This window comes from Hippoglossus stenolepis, chromosome 6 (genome assembly GCF_022539355.2).
Source record: "Hippoglossus stenolepis isolate QCI-W04-F060 chromosome 6, HSTE1.2, whole genome shotgun sequence".
Classification (NCBI taxonomy): Eukaryota; Metazoa; Chordata; class Actinopteri; order Pleuronectiformes; family Pleuronectidae; genus Hippoglossus; species Hippoglossus stenolepis.
Window position 1 is genome coordinate 20,416,392 of NC_061488.1, and position 20,135 is coordinate 20,436,526.

The 20,135-nt window shown below is 41.5% G+C and overlaps 1 protein-coding gene and 1 non-coding gene across 2 annotated transcripts; both read right to left on the reverse strand.

Annotated features, from left to right (window-relative positions):
• Nucleotides 1-2,319: 2,319 nt before the first annotated feature.
• On the reverse strand, nucleotides 2,320-18,893 carry tmem240a (transmembrane protein 240a). The gene is made up of 4 exons (XM_035158309.2): nucleotides 18,076-18,893; nucleotides 17,560-17,666; nucleotides 12,990-13,198; nucleotides 2,320-3,654 (listed from the first exon to the last, which is right to left on the reverse strand). Exons 1-4 carry the CDS (start codon nucleotides 18,130-18,132, stop codon nucleotides 3,500-3,502), a joined length of 528 nt encoding a protein of 175 aa, XP_035014200.1. The 5' UTR covers nucleotides 18,133-18,893; the 3' UTR covers nucleotides 2,320-3,499.
• On the reverse strand, nucleotides 10,285-10,356 carry trnaq-uug. Its single transcript has one exon. It is a non-coding gene; the product is annotated as a tRNA-Gln (tRNA).
• Nucleotides 18,894-20,135: the final 1,242 nt, after the last annotated feature.

Here is a 20,135-nt window from a genome sequence, read left to right on the forward strand (position 1 = left end):
TGCACAGGAGAGCATTCGTCCCAAGAGGTTGCCTTGCAAGCTCAAGTTGCATAATTGTGTGTTTAATGTCTTCAGTCCTGAAACCAAATTGATATCTGTATAACCTATTGCTTTCATGAAATGGTCTTTTAGTCCTAATGAAGTAGTGCACACCCAAGCAGAGTGCACCGACGAGTTCAAACCAGATAATCAATGATAGGAAGCGATTTAAGCAGAAGGCTCACTTACTGTACAGACCGGGCTGGAGACTGGACAGAGGTGTGTAGAAATTGAAAAACAAGCTGAGTGAATAGTTGGTCATGAAATATCAAATATGATGTGGAATGACAGGTGAAGTAGAACAGCCTGTTGAATCAAAATATGAATCTACTCTACTCCACCAAATGTGGAGTTTTGATCGACTCAAGAGCTGATGATGCCATCAAGCAGCATGCACAGAAAATAGATGATGGAAGCAGGTGTAAGGAGGTTGTCAAGGTCAGTGCTCCTCCCTAAGGAAATGGCTGCAGGAGTCATAGCCCAGGAAACTATAAGTCCTTCCCCAGCTCAGAGCAATGCTGCCTGGGCAAAAGCAGCAGAGATGTAGGGACAGATGTTATTCACAAAGAGGCTGCTGCTTTCAAGAGAAGCTGTAGGAAGTTCAACCTTCAACAGAACCATCATTGAGATGATTGTCCCGTTGGTGCCGGAGGTTGAGGCCATCAAGGACACAACTGTGAAGACTCTAGGCACAGCAGTGAGCTATAGGGAACTGTTGTACTGTTGAGACCAACCTGAAGAATATTTTTAACATGCCTGTCAAGGTCAATGAACTTGCTCCTTGCCAAGGGCATTGCTACAAGGCTCCTGCGTTGCGTTTGTTGCATCACACCGCTACTGGTTAACAGGATACTGTTTAGCCTGCTGAGGGGATACCAGAATACCACCACAGAAGAAACACAAGAAACTAATGCAAGAGACATAGGCAATAGAAGTAGTCAAGAAGGAAATTTAGGTGGCCCACTTAGATAAGAAAGTCTCTGCTGCTGTCCCGGAGAAGGAATAAGAGACGTGGTTGTGGGGTCAGACTCTAGTCAGACTCCCCAGGAAACTGTTGTCCAGGAAAATGAGTCAGCAGCAGCAGCCTCTGTTGATTTTGTAGAAGCTGAAGACTGTAGAAGAAGTAGCAAGTAATGCTGCAGAGATGGTGGAAACCGCAAACAATGAAGCTGAGATGAGTCATTGATAAAGGTTGTAAAAGAAGATAAACAAAAGCAGCTGATGTGACTACGGTGGCGTAGCAACCATCGCAGAGGAGATGGAGGACGAGCAGTCATGGTTGAAGCGATGGAAAGTGAAGACATAAATGAGGCTGTAGTGGAAAGTGAGTCTGAAACATCAGAGGTGAAAAAAGGCAAAAAGACAAACTTAACTCTGTCCACTTGTGATTGGATCTCTCAGGACGGATGTTAATTCCAGGTCTGAACAGGGTGTCAGACTCCCAAGACTGAAGAAGCTGAGGAAGTCAAAATCAAATGCCTCTTTCAATAAATAATCTGTAGTGATGCCAACTACAAACCTCAAGCCAAGTCTCATCCAAAACAAATTTCACTCAGGATTTTGATGAAATGTATTTGTCAAAGTGTTTTCTTTTTGACTTTTTCAGTTTTAAGGTATTTTGTTTTGTCTACTGCTGGCCACACAGGTGTTTAACAACCTGTGACCAATCTTGAATTAAAGAAAATTTATAAAAAGCAATTTTGGTTGTCAATTATTCCCTGAAGTAAATTTTCATGCTCAAATTAACAAATATTCACTGGTTTCATCTTGTCAAAGGTCAAGAATTAAAAAACAAAAACTCTCTTAAATGTTATATATGGCTTTCACACTGCTGGTTTGACAAGAGAAGCAATTCAAAGCTGTCACCTCATTTTATAGATCAAAAAGGCTTTTTACTAATCGCTCTTTATCGGTAATGAAAATATGAAATAGTTTCAGCTGTAGCTTACATATCAAAAGAATAACATTTTCCAACCATGGTGGATGATTTCTTTGAAATGGCCTCTCTGCCTCTGGAACATGTCACCACTGGGTGATAACAGTAGAGGGCTTTACTCAGCAGCATTAGAATGTCATTGGCATTGTTAGTCATTTCAGAAGTGTCATTACTCAGCGCTCATGAAATTTCAATTTGAATGTATAACAAACAGAGCAGGAGTTGTCGGCAGGACCTCGCTGTATAATCCGTCTGTTGTCGATGCTCTGAAACAACCCTTCGCTATGAGAATGTGCTCTCATCTTCGCTCATGTGACTGGAATGACACAATCAAACATCAGAGGTCACTGTTGTGCTTCAATGGCACTTTTAATAAAACAGACATTTCATCCTCACAACAGCAATGTCTGGACAGAGAGGGAGAGGGGGGGCTGGTGAGGGTTCCCTCTGCTGATAGGCTGGTTGCTCCTGATAAGTGAGAGGGAATTGGATAAAGAAAATTGAACTGTGCTGCTGAGCTCAGTGTGGGGGAAGATGGAGAGGGCTGTCTGTGTGTTTGTGTGAGTGCGTGCGTGTGTGCGTGTGTGTGTTGAACTGACTCATCTTGGCTGGCATTTATTTCTCCCTCCTGTCTTCCATAGCATGGTAATACAGCGAAGAGAACCCTGACCACAACTGTACACACTCCCCTCCCCCTCACATATTTACAGAAAAAATTAATACATTCAGTTAATTCACTAAGTAACAAAGCTAATTAATCTGTGTTTTTAGCAGAAATCACATGTTTCACATCCAAGTTCCCAAACAGACTCTGTCTTTCTGTCCCATTTCTACAATCTTTACCCACGCAAAGGTCTTCTACTGATGACCGACTCACACAAACGCCCACCCCCCACCCCCTTCATAAAGACTGTCAAATCCCCCTTTTTTTCCCCATTATTTATAACTATTTACAGAAGCAGCAATCTAACTATCACAAAAACCCGCCCACCCGTCAGTCGCATTCGCCCCTCCCCACACCAACAAAGTCCCCATCCCACCCATCAGAAAAAAAATATCATGACACCAGTCTCGCCACCCGGTTCCATACACTGCCCACATCTTACCCTGTTCTAAAAGAGCATGCCAAGTTTAACAATGAACACAGAAAATGTCTCTATACAGAAAAAACACCCTTAAAAATGTTTTTTTTCTTCCTTCCTCCTCCCACAATGGTGGACATGGACATAAGACAAGATTTCAGTGGCAACAAATAAATCGTCATCTTGCTCCATTTGGGGATTTTTTGAGTGCCGACAGGGGCCAGGTTTAGTCCTAAGAAAGTCCTGTCATGGGGGTTTAAGGGGGCCATGTTATGAACAGTGGGAGGGCAGTTTTCCAGATGTCTCTGAGGCAATAGCTGGCCAATAGGCTGTTTGGGGAAGGGAGGTGAGGGGTGTCGGAGGGGAAAGGGAGAAGGTGTGCTGGGGAGAAGGATCTAGTTTAATTTTTTTTTTGTTGGTTTTGTTGTTCAGTTTTTCAGATTCAAAGGTGGCGGGGACTGGGGTGGCCGTTGTGGTAGAGCTTCTGCTTGATGTGGACCATGTTGCCACTGGAGTCCTCCATATTCCGGAGCTGGGCCCGGCGACGGAGGTCTCGGAGGTTGCAGAACTGAGGCAGCCATGACCAGGACGGGGTATCTGGAGGAAAAGGTTGAAAGGCAAAATAGCTGTCAAGAGGAGGCAGATGTTACAATAATTTGCTGTACGTTTAAAATAAATACAATAAGATTCTTCAAAATAGGGTAAAGAATCACAAGGTAACTCAAGGCAAAAATGAGGTGACCCCAGCCCATTGTTTCCAAACTTGTTTCGTCGATAAACTGAAGAATCTGCACAAAGCTTCCAAAAAATCAACTGAAAAATAAATAATATTTAAGATATTAAAATTATATTTTGTTACACATTACATTTTCACTTGCCAGCCTTGGATAATACACATTTAAATGTTGAGCGTGGTCTTTCAGTTTGAGACCAGAACTTGATTTCACATTCAGATTTTGTAATGCCTTCACTCCAAGCCCTGAGCTTGCACTCACATATACCCTGCTTGTACTTAGATTTGCTGCGCTCCAACTTCAGCTGTTCTCCTCGCACTCGTGAAACATCTGCTCTTGGATTTCTCCTCTCCTCGGCTCTTTGATTTTTTTTTCCGGTATTGGATTTTTTTTTTCTTTTTCTTATGAAGCTGGAGCACATGATAGCCAAGCACAAGCAGGGTATGATTGAGTGCAAGCGCAAGGTTTTGAGTGAGAGCATTACAAAATCTGAAGGGGAAATCCAAAAGTCCTGGTCACAAACTGAAAGACCACACTCTTGAATAAAGATAGGAATACCCCCCACACCATTTAGCTTCTTCAAACACACTATAAATGAGCCTGAACAGAAAGATATACACAATAAAAATGTCCCTCCTTCCAGGAATCAGACCTGTAGTGTGTTTATTCCAATTTAAAAAAGACAATTGTGATTTAAAAGTGCCAGGGTTGTAGCATGATTATAAAAACACAGAGTTTCCTGAATATATAATATGTTTTAATATTTTTAATGTTATAAAAAGTGCAAGCATAAGCCTTGAAAGTATAAAGAAATGCACAGCTACGGCCCTGATGAGGTGATGAGCTTGTTATTTTTGGCCTCCTGCCTTCATCCCAACCAACAAACTGGGGATGTCATGGGACAGTATTATCCCATATTGACGGTATTTCACACTAAACTAGCAGAAAGCAGAATTTCAGACTTCAAATGTCTGTTGCAAAAGAATTGTGGGTATCGATATTTTATCAAAATCAAAACACATAACACTATTGATTATTTCTTTTTCTGTTTCCCTACTTCTACTCACAACTAAACACGAGGATGTGCCACCACAGTATGTATTTACTGTTTAACAATCTTGTCTCACTTGTGCAGATGAGCAAAGTCAACTGAACGCAGGCTTTCACAGACACAAGAGTAGAGCAGCTTTAAAACACACTCATGAGATCAGGAAACACAATAGAGTAAAATCCTTCTTAGTCTGGCTTTATACATCTAAATCCAGTTAAAGTAACAAAGAGACGGCAACAAATAATGTCTGCGCTCTGAACTGCACTTTTCCAAGCCCCAAAACCCCTTTTTGGCTCAGTTTATTTTGGAATATGAATGAATAATTTAGGGCTACGCAGATATTGGGTTGTCATTCTCTGATATGATGCTTTTTATATGATATGCTCTGTTTCAGTGGAGAGATGAACAATTTCATGACGGCCTAAATACCAAGTTCCTACTTTAACAAGGGTTCTGAGCAAAAGTGCAGAATGTGTAAATTTATAAATGCAAGTCATTTCCATGCAACACTCAATATTTTCTTGAATGTGAAAAAAGCAAAAGAAACCAAATTTCATCATGTCACATAATCTTAAAGAAAATCATGGAAAGAAAAAAAAAGATGATTTAAACTATTTAAGTTACTCAACCATAATTTACTTATTCACATGCAGTTGTGTTCACAGGTAATGTTGCATCTCCTGCCTCACACATGTACACACTTATCTCGTGCACACAACAAAGTCCCTTTGCAGATAAAGTTTTCCTTACAGTTTATGAATGCTGGGTGAATTTGCAGTTCTTTCTATGCTCCCAAGCTTTGCAGATTGTGCAACAAAACTTGAAATAGTTTTTCTTTGTTGCTGTCCTCTGACATTTTCCTCTCAATATTCAAGTAATATTTAATTAAGGCTTTTTTAATTTTTGAAATGTTGATACTCTTATTTTTGCCATCCAGTTGGGTTGGGTATCTTATTTTTCCAACACAAAGACCAAAAAATGGTCCAGAATCAGATGCCTTAATCGTTTTGTATTCTATGGTTCACTGCATAAAAGTGAGTTGTGGGCTCCATACAAACTCCAGATTGAATCAAGCTGATGTTTAATATTTATTTTAGCCACCAGCTCTATCATAGATGAGACAACCTTTAATCCTGGGAAGTAGGGGTAACTTTTTACAGTAAGGACAGAGTGACAGAGACGACATAAAAGCTCAGGACGTTGAAATATTGAATGATAATGGTTGACGACACCAATCTCTTCAAGTGCACTGCGGCCTTGCCCTTGATTCTTCTACATTCATGTTTAGCTGTTGCACATGTGACTACACATTATTTCTGTACAGTCAAACGGAGGTGAGATTAAGGCTGAACATTCATTTTTAAGAGTGTTTAATTTTGTATTCATACAGACTACACAATAGAAAGGCCGGCCTGCTCGGAAATCAGTGCCCGTCTGGAAACGAAGTGGCCTTTCATGAATGTGTGGCATATAGTGTGAAGAGGGGGAACGGAAGAGCAGACATTCGTGCTTGTTGGGTTATAAACTGGAGCCGGCGAGGCGGAGCGAGGTCCACAGAGACAGGAGAGAGAGAGAGAGAGAGAGAGAGAGAGAGAAATGAGGGGAGAGCCCCAGCGGCAAAACCCAGTGGCAAATGGCCCCTGCGTGGAGGTGTGGTGGTGTTGGTGGTGGTAGTGGAAGAGGGGGCGAGATGTTGGGTGGAGGGGAGGAGAGACAGAGTTATTTATAGCTGTGAGTGAGTATGCTGTCCACAAGGACTGCTCTGAAGGGTATCCAAAGGAAAGGGGGCAATGAAGACAGGTTTCTCTCATTTGAATAAAAGGATGGAGATGAAGTCGGAAGAAATGATAATGAGCGGCAGAAAATCGGAGGCGAAGACGCAACTGATTAAAGATGAGGGAAAGGAGAGGCGGGGCTTAATGCTGAACGCCAAGTCATCATTTTCTCCATTTTTTTGACACACTTTATTCCTTTACGTTTCCAATGTGTCTTTGCTAAATGGGAGATGTGGGAGTCACAACAGGAAGCACTGTGAAGGAAATGACCAGGGTAGATTCAATAAGTGAGAGAGGGGGCGCTTGAGATGAAATTAGGAGGGGGAAAAAAGGCATAAACGTACATCTCAATGTGTGTGTGTATCTGTGTGTGTGTGTGGGTTTCTCACTTGCCATTCCAGCTGCTCTCTCTCAATCTATTTATAGCTCTGGTGAGGAGAATGTGTGTAAGTGGGGGGTGGGGATATGACAGCATCTCCACCCTGCACCCCCAACACACACACACACACACACACCCTTCCTCTTGCTCTGTCAGCCTCACCTTCACTCCTCATCTCGGGTAGGGTAAACGACTCTGACCTAGCATCGTCAGATCCAACACACACACACACACACACACACACAAACGGGGGATATTCCCTCACAGTACAAAAGAATAAGCCTATATCCCCTGCTCTATAGCTGCTGCTAATGAATATGGATGTTACCTCCTCTCTGAGTTTTTTTTTATGATGATGCATTTTACACTGTTATACTAAAGCACTGGAGAAAACAGCAGTGTCTCACCCGCTGCTGCAAAAACCTTCCACACCTCTGTGCAAAGCAGATGCCTGCAGCTATCAAAGCTTCTACATTTTCGGCACCTTGTTTATTGTAGCAGCATCTAAAAAAAACACCCTGAAAAATGCCAAAACACTGATATCTTTCCTGTTCTGACAAACCCATGTTTGTGAACCTTCAGATGATGTAGAAATAATAACCATCATTCTCTGATTGCTGCTTGAGACTTTCCCATCCTTGCCTGAGGAGCTTTTCCATGGCACTCCAAGTATCCAGGTCACATATCACCTACTTTCGCTCTTTAAAAACTGAGGATCCAGGCCACCACCGCAATATGGGCCCGACACTGAGCACCTAACAGCCTAGAGCATACAATATTCAGCCTCCAAATCCACTTATTAAATTATTTGCTTCTATTCAGTATCTCTGAATTTAGCTCATTTGTGTCAGCAGAAACAAACAAACTTCTAGAGTTTAATGCTGACAGGGTCAAGAGGCCTGTGGCACTAAAACAGTGAAATCCATAATGCTCATACACAATTCATCAAAGAGCATCTTGCCAATCCTCAGCATTGTCTGAAGTTGATGTCTCTTCAGCACATGCATCTATTATCTGATTAGCTTTAACTTGTGCAGGGGCAGTTCTAAACCTGACTGTTTTATCCACAGTCTGTGGTGCAGAGGGAAACTTTGTGTTCATCCTACCTGGTTTGTCTGCAGTGAACATTTTATAGTTAATGTTAGTCATAAAATGAAAGAGAATTTTCTTTATTACTGTTTACGTGTTTAGCTTATATACAAGCTTGATCGATTTGCTTAACTTGCTCTATAATTCCGCTAAATATAAAACTGTACTGCAAAAAAATGTACAATGTGTTTTTACTTTAAAGATTATTCTCTAAAGAGGTAATGATGCTATGAATGTTGTTGCTATGACAGAGATCAGCACCATCGACACCTGTGTCTGTCAGTGTCAGTTTGATATGGTAAAAAAATATATATATATTGAAATGATGTGGCGAGGATTTTGACCTACGGTTTGACCCAGTTGGTGATCGCTGCTGTGGTTTATCTGAGGACGTAGAAGACATGTCCAACTCGGTCCACAGACTGAAATCATGCACTGTCCTGCCCACACTGACTGCTACAGAGCGCTGGTCGCCTGTTTATACAATTATTATTGAACAGCATGTCCAAATCACGCCAAACTCTGCGCTACACTTTCTCAGGCAATTCAGAATAGACATACCAAGTGAGTGTGGAATTGCTAGGTAGATGTCACTTTTAATCTCACATTTAATGTATTTACTTTTCTTTTGTCCGCAACAGCCACACGAGCCAAAGACACGTGTGAACATTACACCCTTTGTTCTGCCTCATTAAATCTGCTGGGAGCCCTTTCTTTGGTACAAGAGTAACATGCATCCTTCATCTGTCAGGAGGAGATGGTACGAGAAATGAAAAAGATATTTCAGAGAGAGAGGAGAGAGAGGTTGCTGACAATAGACAGGAAATGAAGGAGCAACTTTCACACTCAGTTGGATTTAAACACATGGTATGTGGGAATGTAGCTTTCACCAGAGCACAGCAGATGGTGGCAGTGCAGTCATTTCTCAATCTCTGTGTCTCAGGCCTGGTTTTGAACAAGTCTCAGTAACTGCTACTATCACACAAAAGCAATGTTTGTTTTGTACAACTGACAGCTTGACCAGAGTTTCCCAATCCGACGACTAATTTTCAGTTACAGGATTTGCACTGTGGTAATATACATTTATATTTAAATACATCTACACACTAAGACACTTCATGTATCAGTGGCTCTGGTTTTCTACAAACACTGTGATTAAGGTTTAAATCCTAACATGGCTCCACCCACCGTCAACCTGAGAGGAGGTCTAATCGGCACGAGTGATGATGTGCAAGCTGTGTCAGAGAAAAGGCTTTTTTCCCCCCAAAAAGATATTTTGACATGTCACAGTATAAAAACCACAGGCGTAAATAATACAATTAATTATGGCTGAATTCCATTTGGCTGCCTCAGTTTCAGGGTCCTGATGTTCCCTGTCACTGTCAGGACACACTGCAACAGTTATAGAACTACTAGAAGAGATTCAGGGTGAGTGTCTGTAACACCTGAGCTCTTCATACCATGACAAGTCCAAAATGTCTCCTGTGAAAAGGTTATGTGTAACACACTATATAAGACGATCTCTGACTTAAGCAAGGGCTCAAAATCCAAGTTAGCTGTCTGTGTAAAATTGGGTCAGCACATCGTCCTGGCTCCTCGTCTTCAGTGCACGCTTTACGCTCCACAGCTCTAGTGCCCAATGATCAAAACCGGTTTCTGAAATAAGTATATGATTTCAGTAGGATATGGGTTGACATTTTTGAAAATATGCTTAATTGTTTTCTAAAAAAGAAAAGATGGATGCCACTCTCTGTCCAAAACTCAAAAAGATTAATGTTAAGGATATAAATCTGTCATAAATAAGACAATGTCCCAAATTGTCATCACATTTTTTGTGATGTATTCAAGCAACAAAATATGCATTGAGTTGTTTAAAATGTGTTTTAGTTTTTTAAAAGTTAGTTTTTAGCCACTTTATCAAACATGATTGATAATGTGGGACAGCCTGCTTTAGATAGAAAAGAAAAGATCTGCAGTTGTCAGACAGGAATTAATGGAAACTACAGTCTGTCCCTATACTGATTGTCTGGTTATCTAACTAGCACATATTTAGTTTGCTCTCTAGGACAGAGATGATCCAAAAAGCACAGAAGAGTCCGTCTTATGGTCTGCAGCCAGTGGTTTCACCAAACATATGGAGAAGTTCAATAGAGTATCTGTTCAATGTTGTGCAATAGAAAAAAGAGCAAAATGAAACTCAGGTTCCACCGAGACTTGAACTCGGATTACTGGATTCAAAGTCCAGAGTGCTGACCATTACACCATGGAACCATGAAAAGCTAGCGGTGATCAATGTTTATGACTCTCAACTGACGGACTGTTTGTCCCTGAATTGCACCAAAATACACAGCAAATTACAGAATGAATAATCTGCAATTTGTATTTTTACTTGCTGTTGATAGATTTTTTGAAAAATGTGATACACCTTTAATAGAAAGTTTTCAATGGATATCATAGTTTCTTTATTTAGGTTTGGGTTCTTTATGAAAAGAATATGACGTTTGCATGGTAATATGAATTAATGAAATTTCTATGAATAACATACATTTTCTTCTTAATTTTCTTAGTAATTTTTTCCATTTATTTTTAAAAAATTGCTCATATTGACCTTGACATGCATTAAGAAATGCGATTTAGGTACAAGTGTCCCAGATACAAAGTGACCTGTCCCAGATTATCAAATTCCCGCAGAATTGTCTTTTTTGGCACAAAGAACACTAAGAGCTGTGCCATTTATCCTGTGAATATGATATCTCCAATCTTTCTTCATGTATGGTGAGAAAACACCTTAAGGATTACAGAAAGGTATAATATGTTGATCTCAGGTGTAAAACAGATATCGGAATAAATTGCTATAATCGAAATTGAAAAGAAAAATCCCTGATTACCCGAATTCACCCTTATTATGCTTCGTTAAATTAGGCGAATCATTAGGAGGAGATTTTCTTCTTTTCCTTGGTACCCTGGAGAAGGTCATTCATGCTTTTGTCTCCTCCAGGCTTGATTGCTGTGACGTACTTGTGGTCTTTGCAAGAGAAATATCAACATACTACAGTTAATTCAAAACTCTGCACAGAGGCTAATCACTGTCTCACTGAGAGAAGTGGCCAAATCATTTAAATCCTCCCCTCCACAGCCTGCCTGCCAATTTTAGAACAGATTTTGAAGTTTTAATTCAGCCTATTTGTGTGATTTGTCAACCCCATGTAAGCCTGACTGCTGCTTGAGATCCTCTTTCAGAGGCCCTTCAAATGATCCATCTCCTCGTCACCATGGGAGACCTGTTAACTCCAGGCCCATTAGCCGAGAAAGTCCTTACTCAAGGCTTTTAGGCTTTCATAGACTGTGTTTGTTTAAAAAAAAATCCTTCCTCAAAACTAACTTTTATCATCTGCATTCTCCTACTTTCATTTTAGAAATAAAGTTAATTACTTTACAGATTTTTTTATGCAGTGCAATATAAAAGTTGATTCTTCACATACACTCATGCATAACAGAACTTCAAAATTCGTAATATTACTAGCCGAGACAGGCATCCAATAATAAACGCTACGATTACAAATGTAAATTGAAGGGATTGTAAGCTAACTTGTAGGCTAAGGTTTGACTCAACCAAGTATTAATTGAAGGTTATAAAATCTCCTCTGTTTCAGTTCCTATATATATTTTTATTTCACTTTCCTGCATTGCTCTGCTCTTTTGCAGTGTCCCCAGTGAGACTGTTAAAGCTTTGACTTGGTATTTAGCATAGCGGTGCACAGAAGCCAGCAGAGAACTGTGTCAGATCAAGCATGCAAAATTTAAGGATGATAATAAACCATTGCTGACAGGTGAATCAACCGAAACATGCCAGGAAGTGATTGTGGTTGACAACAAATCATGAGGATACCTACTTTTCTGTTGCTAACACACTATTTTAGCTCATCCCGAAAACAGCTGCCAGTGCAGCAGTAAAGTACATCGATAACACTTAAAGGTTCAGTGTGTAGAATTTAGTGACATCTAGTGGTGAAGTTGCATGTTGCAGCTGAACATCCCTCAACTGACCCTCCCTTTCCAAACATGAAAGAGAACCTGTGGTAACCTTCAGTTGTCATAAAAATTAAAAAGGTGTTTAGTTTATCCAGTCTGGGCTCCTGTAAAAGAGAGGACCCGCTCCTGATGTAAATATAAAGTATTTAAATATAAAGGGCTCATTCTAGGCTAAAGAAAACAACAATTCATACAATTTATATGAAACATACTAGTGAAAACATCAGTAGGATAATTTTGTATTCAATTTCTGCCAATAGATCCCTTTCACCTGAATCTTACACACTGGACCTTTAAGTGTTGTATCACAGTTTATTTAACAATGTACTGAAGTAGTTCTATCTGTTATTGATTTTAGCATCGTATGTTCTACCCTAAAAGGATCTTTACAATCAAGTTTGTTTTATAACACGTCTTTTGGGGGTCTGCACTATTGTCGCTTTCATTAATGTAGGATTTTATTTTTCTGAGAAGATAATTTTTAGTTTAATATATTCAGATTGTAACTACACCAATTGTCGTATTATGAACATGGATATTTCCCTAACTCAAATAAAGAGGATTATCAGGGAAATAGGTTTTGAAGTTTTAAGTCACAGTCTTAAATAAAGAGTAAATAAATAAGTGAGAAAAGCCAAAAATGGGCCAAGCGAAGGGGTGAAGGTCATTGACCTGAGCTCCACCAACTGCTGTGTCAACAGGCAATGGCTTTCTGCATGCAAGCATTTTGCTATTAAGATGTGTCCCCGCAAATCTTCCTCTGAATTAAACTTTATCTCTCTCATACAAATTAAGATTGTTCAAACTGAAATCAACAGAGAAAGATTTGTGATATTTTAGAGTTTGCGTATCTGCAGTGATGTACAGCTTACCGTAGTAGCGGCTCGCCCTCCAGGCCCTGACGGCACAGTGTAGGACTCCGTCCAGCCACAGCAGCAGCCAGCTAATGCAGAAGCCCAGCAGCAGCCCCAGCATCAAGTCCATCTCCTGCTTGGTCACGCTGTCGCTCACAAAGTAGTTCTCTGATGAGTCCACCAAGGAATGGTCCCCATCATATGGGATTACATAGTGGACATGATGTCTGGAGGGAGGACAGATAGGGAGAGGTGATGGGTGAGTTAGATATACTGTTTGTATAAATGCAAAGATCTAAATCCATTTTGTGTCCTTAAAGCATTATTTAATTATCTGAATTAAAGCTACACATTAACATTCCATGGACATCTCTAAGGTGAACGAATCAAAGGAAAAACCAACAGCTTCTGTGCACATTGTTCTGTGATCTTTCCTGGTGAGAGGACGAGGGTTGTTACAGAATATTTTCCCACGTTTGGTGTTTTGACGATGCTGGTGGAGAGCTCTGTTTAGCACTTCCTCCAGAATCCCCTCAAAGAGTTTGGTTTCATCGAGATCTGGTGAATGTGAAGTTTGTTTTCTTACTCACTTAATCTTACTGACTAATCCATCTTAAAAGCATCTGCATTTGTTACGTCTCTCCATTCATTTATTCAGGTGTTTCCTTTAATTTACCACTTGTCTTTATATCCTTACTTTGAAAAGGGGCTTTTCCAAATTTCTTTAACCATGAGTACCATGGACAGCATTGGACTAGATACTCTATAGTATTTTACACACTCCCTATCCCTCAGATGGTACCTGAAAATATAGACATTTTAATCAGATTGCACTAATCCACACTTTGCCGGAAACGCCCTGAAGCCCTCTCAAGGACCCATGGGTGTCTCCAGGCTGCACTTTAGGCAGAGAAGTTTATGGTCTACTTGTGGAAAAGCTCATGGCCTGAAAAGAGATTGAGTGATAGTTTGCTACCTCCTTTGGTAGATCCTGTTGAGGGGCCTTTCAGCAAAGAAATGATTAAACATTAACCATATCAAACAGGGACTCTCTCAATAGAAACAAAATATATCTTAAATGCACTAAGTGTGAAAGTATATTTCCTAAGTTGTCTTATAGCTCACAGGTTTTTTGTCAGAGTGGCCTTCATCTTCCTCATGTCATTATGGAATTATGGTCGACTTTTCCTACACATGCCAGAAGCAGTTGACCAATAACGACAGAGTGGACCAGCTGGCCAATTAGAGCAGACCGGGCTTTTTCAGGAGGGGGGCCTTAAAGAGACAGGAGCTTCCACCGAGTGTTTCAGACAGAGGCTTAAAAGAAGAGCTGCAGCAATGGACATTTTAAGGAAAGTGATGCCTTTTCTGAACATTAGAGAATGTAATAACCCAAATTAAAATTATGAATCATAACATGAGCATAATATGTCTCCTTTAAATAAGAAATAAGAATAGATAGTCATGTTGGATTGGCTCAAAATAGGAGAAATGTGAAAGGAATCAATATGAAGCCAATTTTTATTGTTTTCATCAAATCCACAGGGTGTGTGATTGTGACTTAACATACATGAGGAGAAAGTACTGTGGTGAATTTATTTCAATTTAAAGACATCTGTTTTTTTCAGTGTATCAGAAAATATGCTGGTTGGCTGTGTTACAGCTAACGTACAACATGCATGATATCATGACATGCAGCTTTTAGTATCCACTGTTGCCACTGCTCAACTTACATTCACTTTGTTCATGTTGTCGATTACTGACTCTGCTCCAATGTAAAAACAAATACATGCTGTTGATATAAAAGTTTCACTTTACTGGTATAATCTGCTCTCCTCAAAGAGCTTTGAGAGCTTTTAACAAAAACTACAACACAGGCAGTTGTCTGTGAGGGAACACACACACACACTTTGGGTTATTACTTTGACAGGTTTGGACTGATGCAGGTTTTCGAAGGCCATTACCAAAACTTTTCATAATGAAAGAGTACTCAAGCAATCGAGTATTGCACTTCTGAAAATTGAAGGCCTTGCAGGAGACAGATTAGAACAAATGTATGCTCGGAATTTAATTTCTGTAATGCAACATGATAGCGTCTTTCATTAGACATTCCCAGCCTTCACAGCTCAAAAACTCCACACCACAAGTTTATCATACACATTTCAAATCTATTAAAATTGTCTGTGTTGCTTATCTTCACCCGTGCTACCTGGAAGTATGTGTAAATGCTTCCGTTTTGAAGTGAGTAGGAAGTTAGAATCATGACCAGCTGTAAACAAAGAGTCAATCTCCCCCTACAAAAATGCAACTTCATAAACAGAAAATCCAAGTACATTGTTTGAATGACAGATGATCTCTGGAAAATGTAAATAGCAGCACTTTGTATTAATGTGGAGAAAAAAACTGAGCATCTTACTGAAGAAGTATGGCCACATGGGGGATCAAACCCCTCTATTAAACCTGACTGACCTGAGCTACGCTGCCACTGAGGTCCATTAACGCCAAAACATTTTTCACAATAAAGCAAAGCTATGTGACAAGATAAGACAAAATCTTCCTCGGGATTTCTTTCTTTTTCCCTGAGGTAGGCTCTTGCACCTAAACCAGTAAATAAAGTAAAGGATTATTTAATGCTGCCTGACTGTCTATCTTTAAACTGACTTAAGTCCTGTTCACCTGTGCCCTACAAATCTTTGAATGTGTGTCTTCTTTTCAATAAAAAAAAAAAATGAGAATCATTCTGCAAGAATATTGGGATGGAAATGCCTCAATAGGAGCATTTAGATCATCTTCTGATAACTCTCATGCTGCCTCAAATCAACACCATGACACCAACACACTGTGTCCATTTCTTGATCTCCTCTCTGCCACAGAGGCAGATATTGCAGGTCAGGCTTTAGCCTTTCAGAGAAGCCACAACTGCATCCAAATCAGAGCGTCGAGGCTGCCAAATAAAACGACACTGGCTGTGTCCTCAAGGCTGATAAGGTGAGCGCTGTGGGCGTCATGACACCTCCATGTCTCAGGGATGGAAAGACTACACGTGGGAAGGCCAAGCTTTGCTCTATTCATCCTACTATCCTGCGTTTCCGCTGCTTTTGTGAAGACTTATAACTAACACTTATTCAGGAGTGTTTTAAGGTCAGTGAAAGACACTGTGGTTATACAGTAACCTAAAGACAGTGGGATGTTTTAATTTGATCAAACAAATGCTTATATAGGAGACAAATGATCATTACTTCATTATCAATAAAATAATCACTGCTTAATGAGTCTGATATTACTAAACTTGTTTGCATTTTCAAAATTCCGAACATATTCCCAATCAAGGCTCTTTCATCAGCAGCGTGACAATGACTATCACAATATCACAATATTAGTGATGCCTGCTCTCATCATAACCGCCCTCTCCAAACATGCTTTTATTTTGGTCTTGATTAGTACATCAGGTACATACAGGTGTACAATAGGCCTTTTCAAACTTTAATTTAGATTACCTCCACCTCGCTGATAATCTAACAGCACCCGATGATGAAGGATTTCTGGATTTTAAGGCTTAAAAGACCCACAGTGGAACTGGCCTGTTAATGCTGCTAATGAACTGCTAGCAGGCTTCATCTACCCCCACACTGCAGTAAGCACACCACAGGCTGCTGTTTTGGTTTCATGTGCATCTCTCCAGCTTTTGCACCAGCACGGGTATAGTGACATTTCCCTTCCCTGAACCACTGATCTGTTCTGGTGGCTGTAGCTAGGTTGCCTGTAGGACAAGGGCCAATCAGGATCCAACATCTGAGGACAATATAGAGGGTGAATCTATTGGCTAAAAGAGCTCTTACTTTAAATCTTCTCCCAACATTGTCGCCATACCCTCAGGCACTGTGGAGAAACGAGGCCCGCTTGCATCAGTGCTCATCCACACACCCTGCAGCCTGCTGTATTCTACAAACTGTTGATGGGAAAATGCATAATAATGCAGATTGAATCAGAATTAATGTATTAATGAGGGTCTTGCTGCTGTTTTGGCCCTCCACTTCAAACCTGCTCTCACCGTGACAGCAAACAGCAGGTAGGCTGCTGACTGTACCTCAGCCCCGTAGCACCTCTCCAGCCACACCACCACCTCGCTCCGGCTCTCATTTGAGCAACATTGGTTTCAATTCCCATCGACACACTGTAAACCTGTATGAATCGCACACTTGATGCTCAGATTGTTGTTGAACGGCCTCGTATCGCTCATAGTTCATTACCTATTTATGGCTCCGACACACACCTTCGCAGGCTGGATGCTGCAGAAGCCGAAGCCCTCGCAGCCGATACATTGCTACGAATATATATATTTCATATATAAAAACACACAGGGCGATCAAACGAGCCATCGGACCGTGTGTTGGAGCCGATGATAAAAACACGAGTCGCTGTAAAGGCTCAGCCTCTGCGGGGCTTCACCGCCACAAATCGTCCAGGCCTCTTCAGCAATTAAGAATTGACGGGGAAAGCGGGGAAAAACACACACACACACACACACAGATACACACACACCACCACCATGTTTATCCAAATATTGCTCGAGGATGATGGCATTTACCTTCCACAGTTGCAGTGACAGACGCGGTCCTCCCCTCGTAGATGCGGTAGGATGTAGTTGTGAAAGCGGTCCAGTAGTGCGTTCATGTCCATTAAACAGGCTATCGCCTGCAAAGAACCATGCCAGTCAGCTGGGACATGTCAAGCAATAGGCAAGGCTATGTTCCTACAGACAGCGAATCAATCTTCTTCTCAGGATTATCAAGATACACAACAACAGGGAGGGAAAATCATAAAGAAAGGGACAGAAAAACACATCCTGGGTTAGATCCTCCCGATTCTAAGAGGGGGGACTCTTGCCTCAAAACGGAATTAGATTATTTATTGATGACAGCAGGTAATTATAGGTGAGCTAACCTACTTCCACATGTCATTGATAGGCCTGCTGGAAGGCGGTGTGTCGCCAAAATGTGATGCATTTATGGCACATTTGTATCAATCGGATTAAATATTAGCCTCAGTGATGTGAATTAGAAAAAGCACACTGTGGCCGAGGGAGGTGGTGAACGTGTCTTACCATTACAACTGAAGCACCAAGAATCATAAAAATCATGGTGGTTGTGATCATATGCATCAAAACTTCCAAACTGGCCGCCGTCCTTTGGCCCGGGTTTTTTTTACCCGCGGCGGCGGAGACGCTCCGGCTGCAGGGCTCCTCTGGGCTCTCTGTCCCGGCAGGAGCCGCTCATGGAGCCGCTGCACCGCTCCTGGCTCCCCGGGTCCCTTCGAACCGCCCGCTCCCCCTCCGTCCCTCCGCGATCGAGCCGTTCTCTCAGCCCCTCACTGCGCCCTCTCCATCCAAGGATTCCCCCCACCCACCCCGCGGTGTGTCGGCTGCGGCTGCCGCTCGCTCCGAGGAGGCAGTCCTCTAATTACCGATGCAAAAGTGATCCGTTCTTCCAGGCGCCTTGTGATCTCTATCCCGGTTAAAAACCCATGAAGAAAAAAAGAGATTAGCTCCTTCTATATATCCTCTAAAAGGCTCCCCTCGGTATCCTCTCCGTCCTGCTCCAAGTTATTCCACACCGGGGCTGCGCTTTTATTCGTACCGGCGATTTCTCTCCTCCTCCATGGGCGAACACGGTGGATTTCTCTCGGGCCGGACGTCTCACACAGCGGCACCAACTCCTCTCTCGGCAATCGCCCTCGTTAACATCGACCTGAGGTCCGGATCGCTCCAGAACTAGACCCACCCTTCGCTCCGAGTCCACTCCGGATCCAGCTGCATCAATGCCCGAAGCCAGACACGCATGATTATCCCATCCTGGCTCCCAGCAGCTACACAAGCATCCACTCCCACCCCTGGTGCACGTGCGTGTGTCTGCGCGTGCGTGTGTGTCAGAGAGAAGGAGGGAGGGAGAAAGTGTGTGTGTGTGTGTGTGTGTGTGCGTGTGTGAGAGAGAGGGAGGGGGACTGGCCTATAGGCTCATTATTTATAGTGGATACCTGTAGATACACTGGAGCAGGCTTCATGAATGGTACTACTCATGATGATCCAACCTCCTTTGTGCAGTGACTTAACCCCTTTTATCCCCCAGTTACACACAACCTTGTTCTTTTATCCTATTGAAGACACCCAATTGGCAAAATGCATTCCCTCGCCCCTTACCCCAACCTTAACATTTACCAATATATACCTAACCCTAAAATCTGCCAATTGAAAGTGGGTCAGTAATAAAAATGTCAAAATGTCCTCACTCTGTAAGGTCTATAGAAGGGGTCTTCAACGTTTTTCAGGCCAAGGACCCCCAAACTGATGGAGAGATTGAGCAGGGACCCCCTACTATATATATTGTATAAAATTGTGTTTTTATACACAATTTTCAGAGGTCCTCCTCTTTGTGTACAGGAGACTTGGAGGTCTAGGCTAGTATTGTGCTGTGAGTGAACCGGTGCCCAGCTTGAGAGAGCTCCTGTGTGTCGCTGAATGTGTGCATTGCTAACTGAAAGATAACGTCTTCTGCCCATTTATCTGTTCGCTACAATATGTTGGATTCATGTTAATGTGTATTTAAAGACATTTAAATTTGTGGAAATAAAATTGGTTGGAAAAAACAAATTTAAATTAAAGAAATATAAAAAATTGTCTAATCAACCAAAAAATTTGCAACCCCCCTGCAGTACCTCCGATTCTACCTTCTGATTCTGCGCAATTCCATGCCCCTTCTTCTTTTTGGAATATAACCCACATGAGTTGTTTCTTTAAATAAGCAGAGACAGAGGTGAAGACTTTGAAACTGGTGTTGTCAGGCAGAAATTCCCCAATCAAACCTGAAAATCATGATAATTAGACAACAAAGCTCACTGAGGCAGGTCAACTTTTTTGGAGATAATGGTCCCAAAACCCTGGCTGAAGGGATTACCCAGTGCCATGGGTGTCTGGGGATTATTTTTCTGCATTTTAACAATAAATAAATATCCTATAAACTGTGAACCTGCCAGTCAAGATCAAATTCAGGCCCACAGTTCCCACAAGCATCGGAAACTTCCTGAAGTAAGCAAACTAATCAGCCTCGGTAAACTTTTTCACAAATAAACATTGGTTTAAACACATGGAAGTACTTGTTAATTCACGTT

Bases quoted from the DNA above. Each gene is read 5' to 3' on its own strand.
- tmem240a (XM_035158309.2), bottom strand. From the start codon at position 18,132: ATGCATATGATCACAACCACCATGATTTTTATGATTCTTGGTGCTTCA. The intron at 17,667-18,075 runs GTAAGACACGTT...GGTTCTTTGCAG, and splicing joins TTGGTGCTTCAGTTGTAATG to GCGATAGCCTGTTTAATGGA. The intron at 3,655-12,989 runs GTAAGCTGTACA...CTTTTCCTCCAG, and splicing joins GAGGGCGAGCCGCTACTACG to ATACCCCGTCCTGGTCATGG.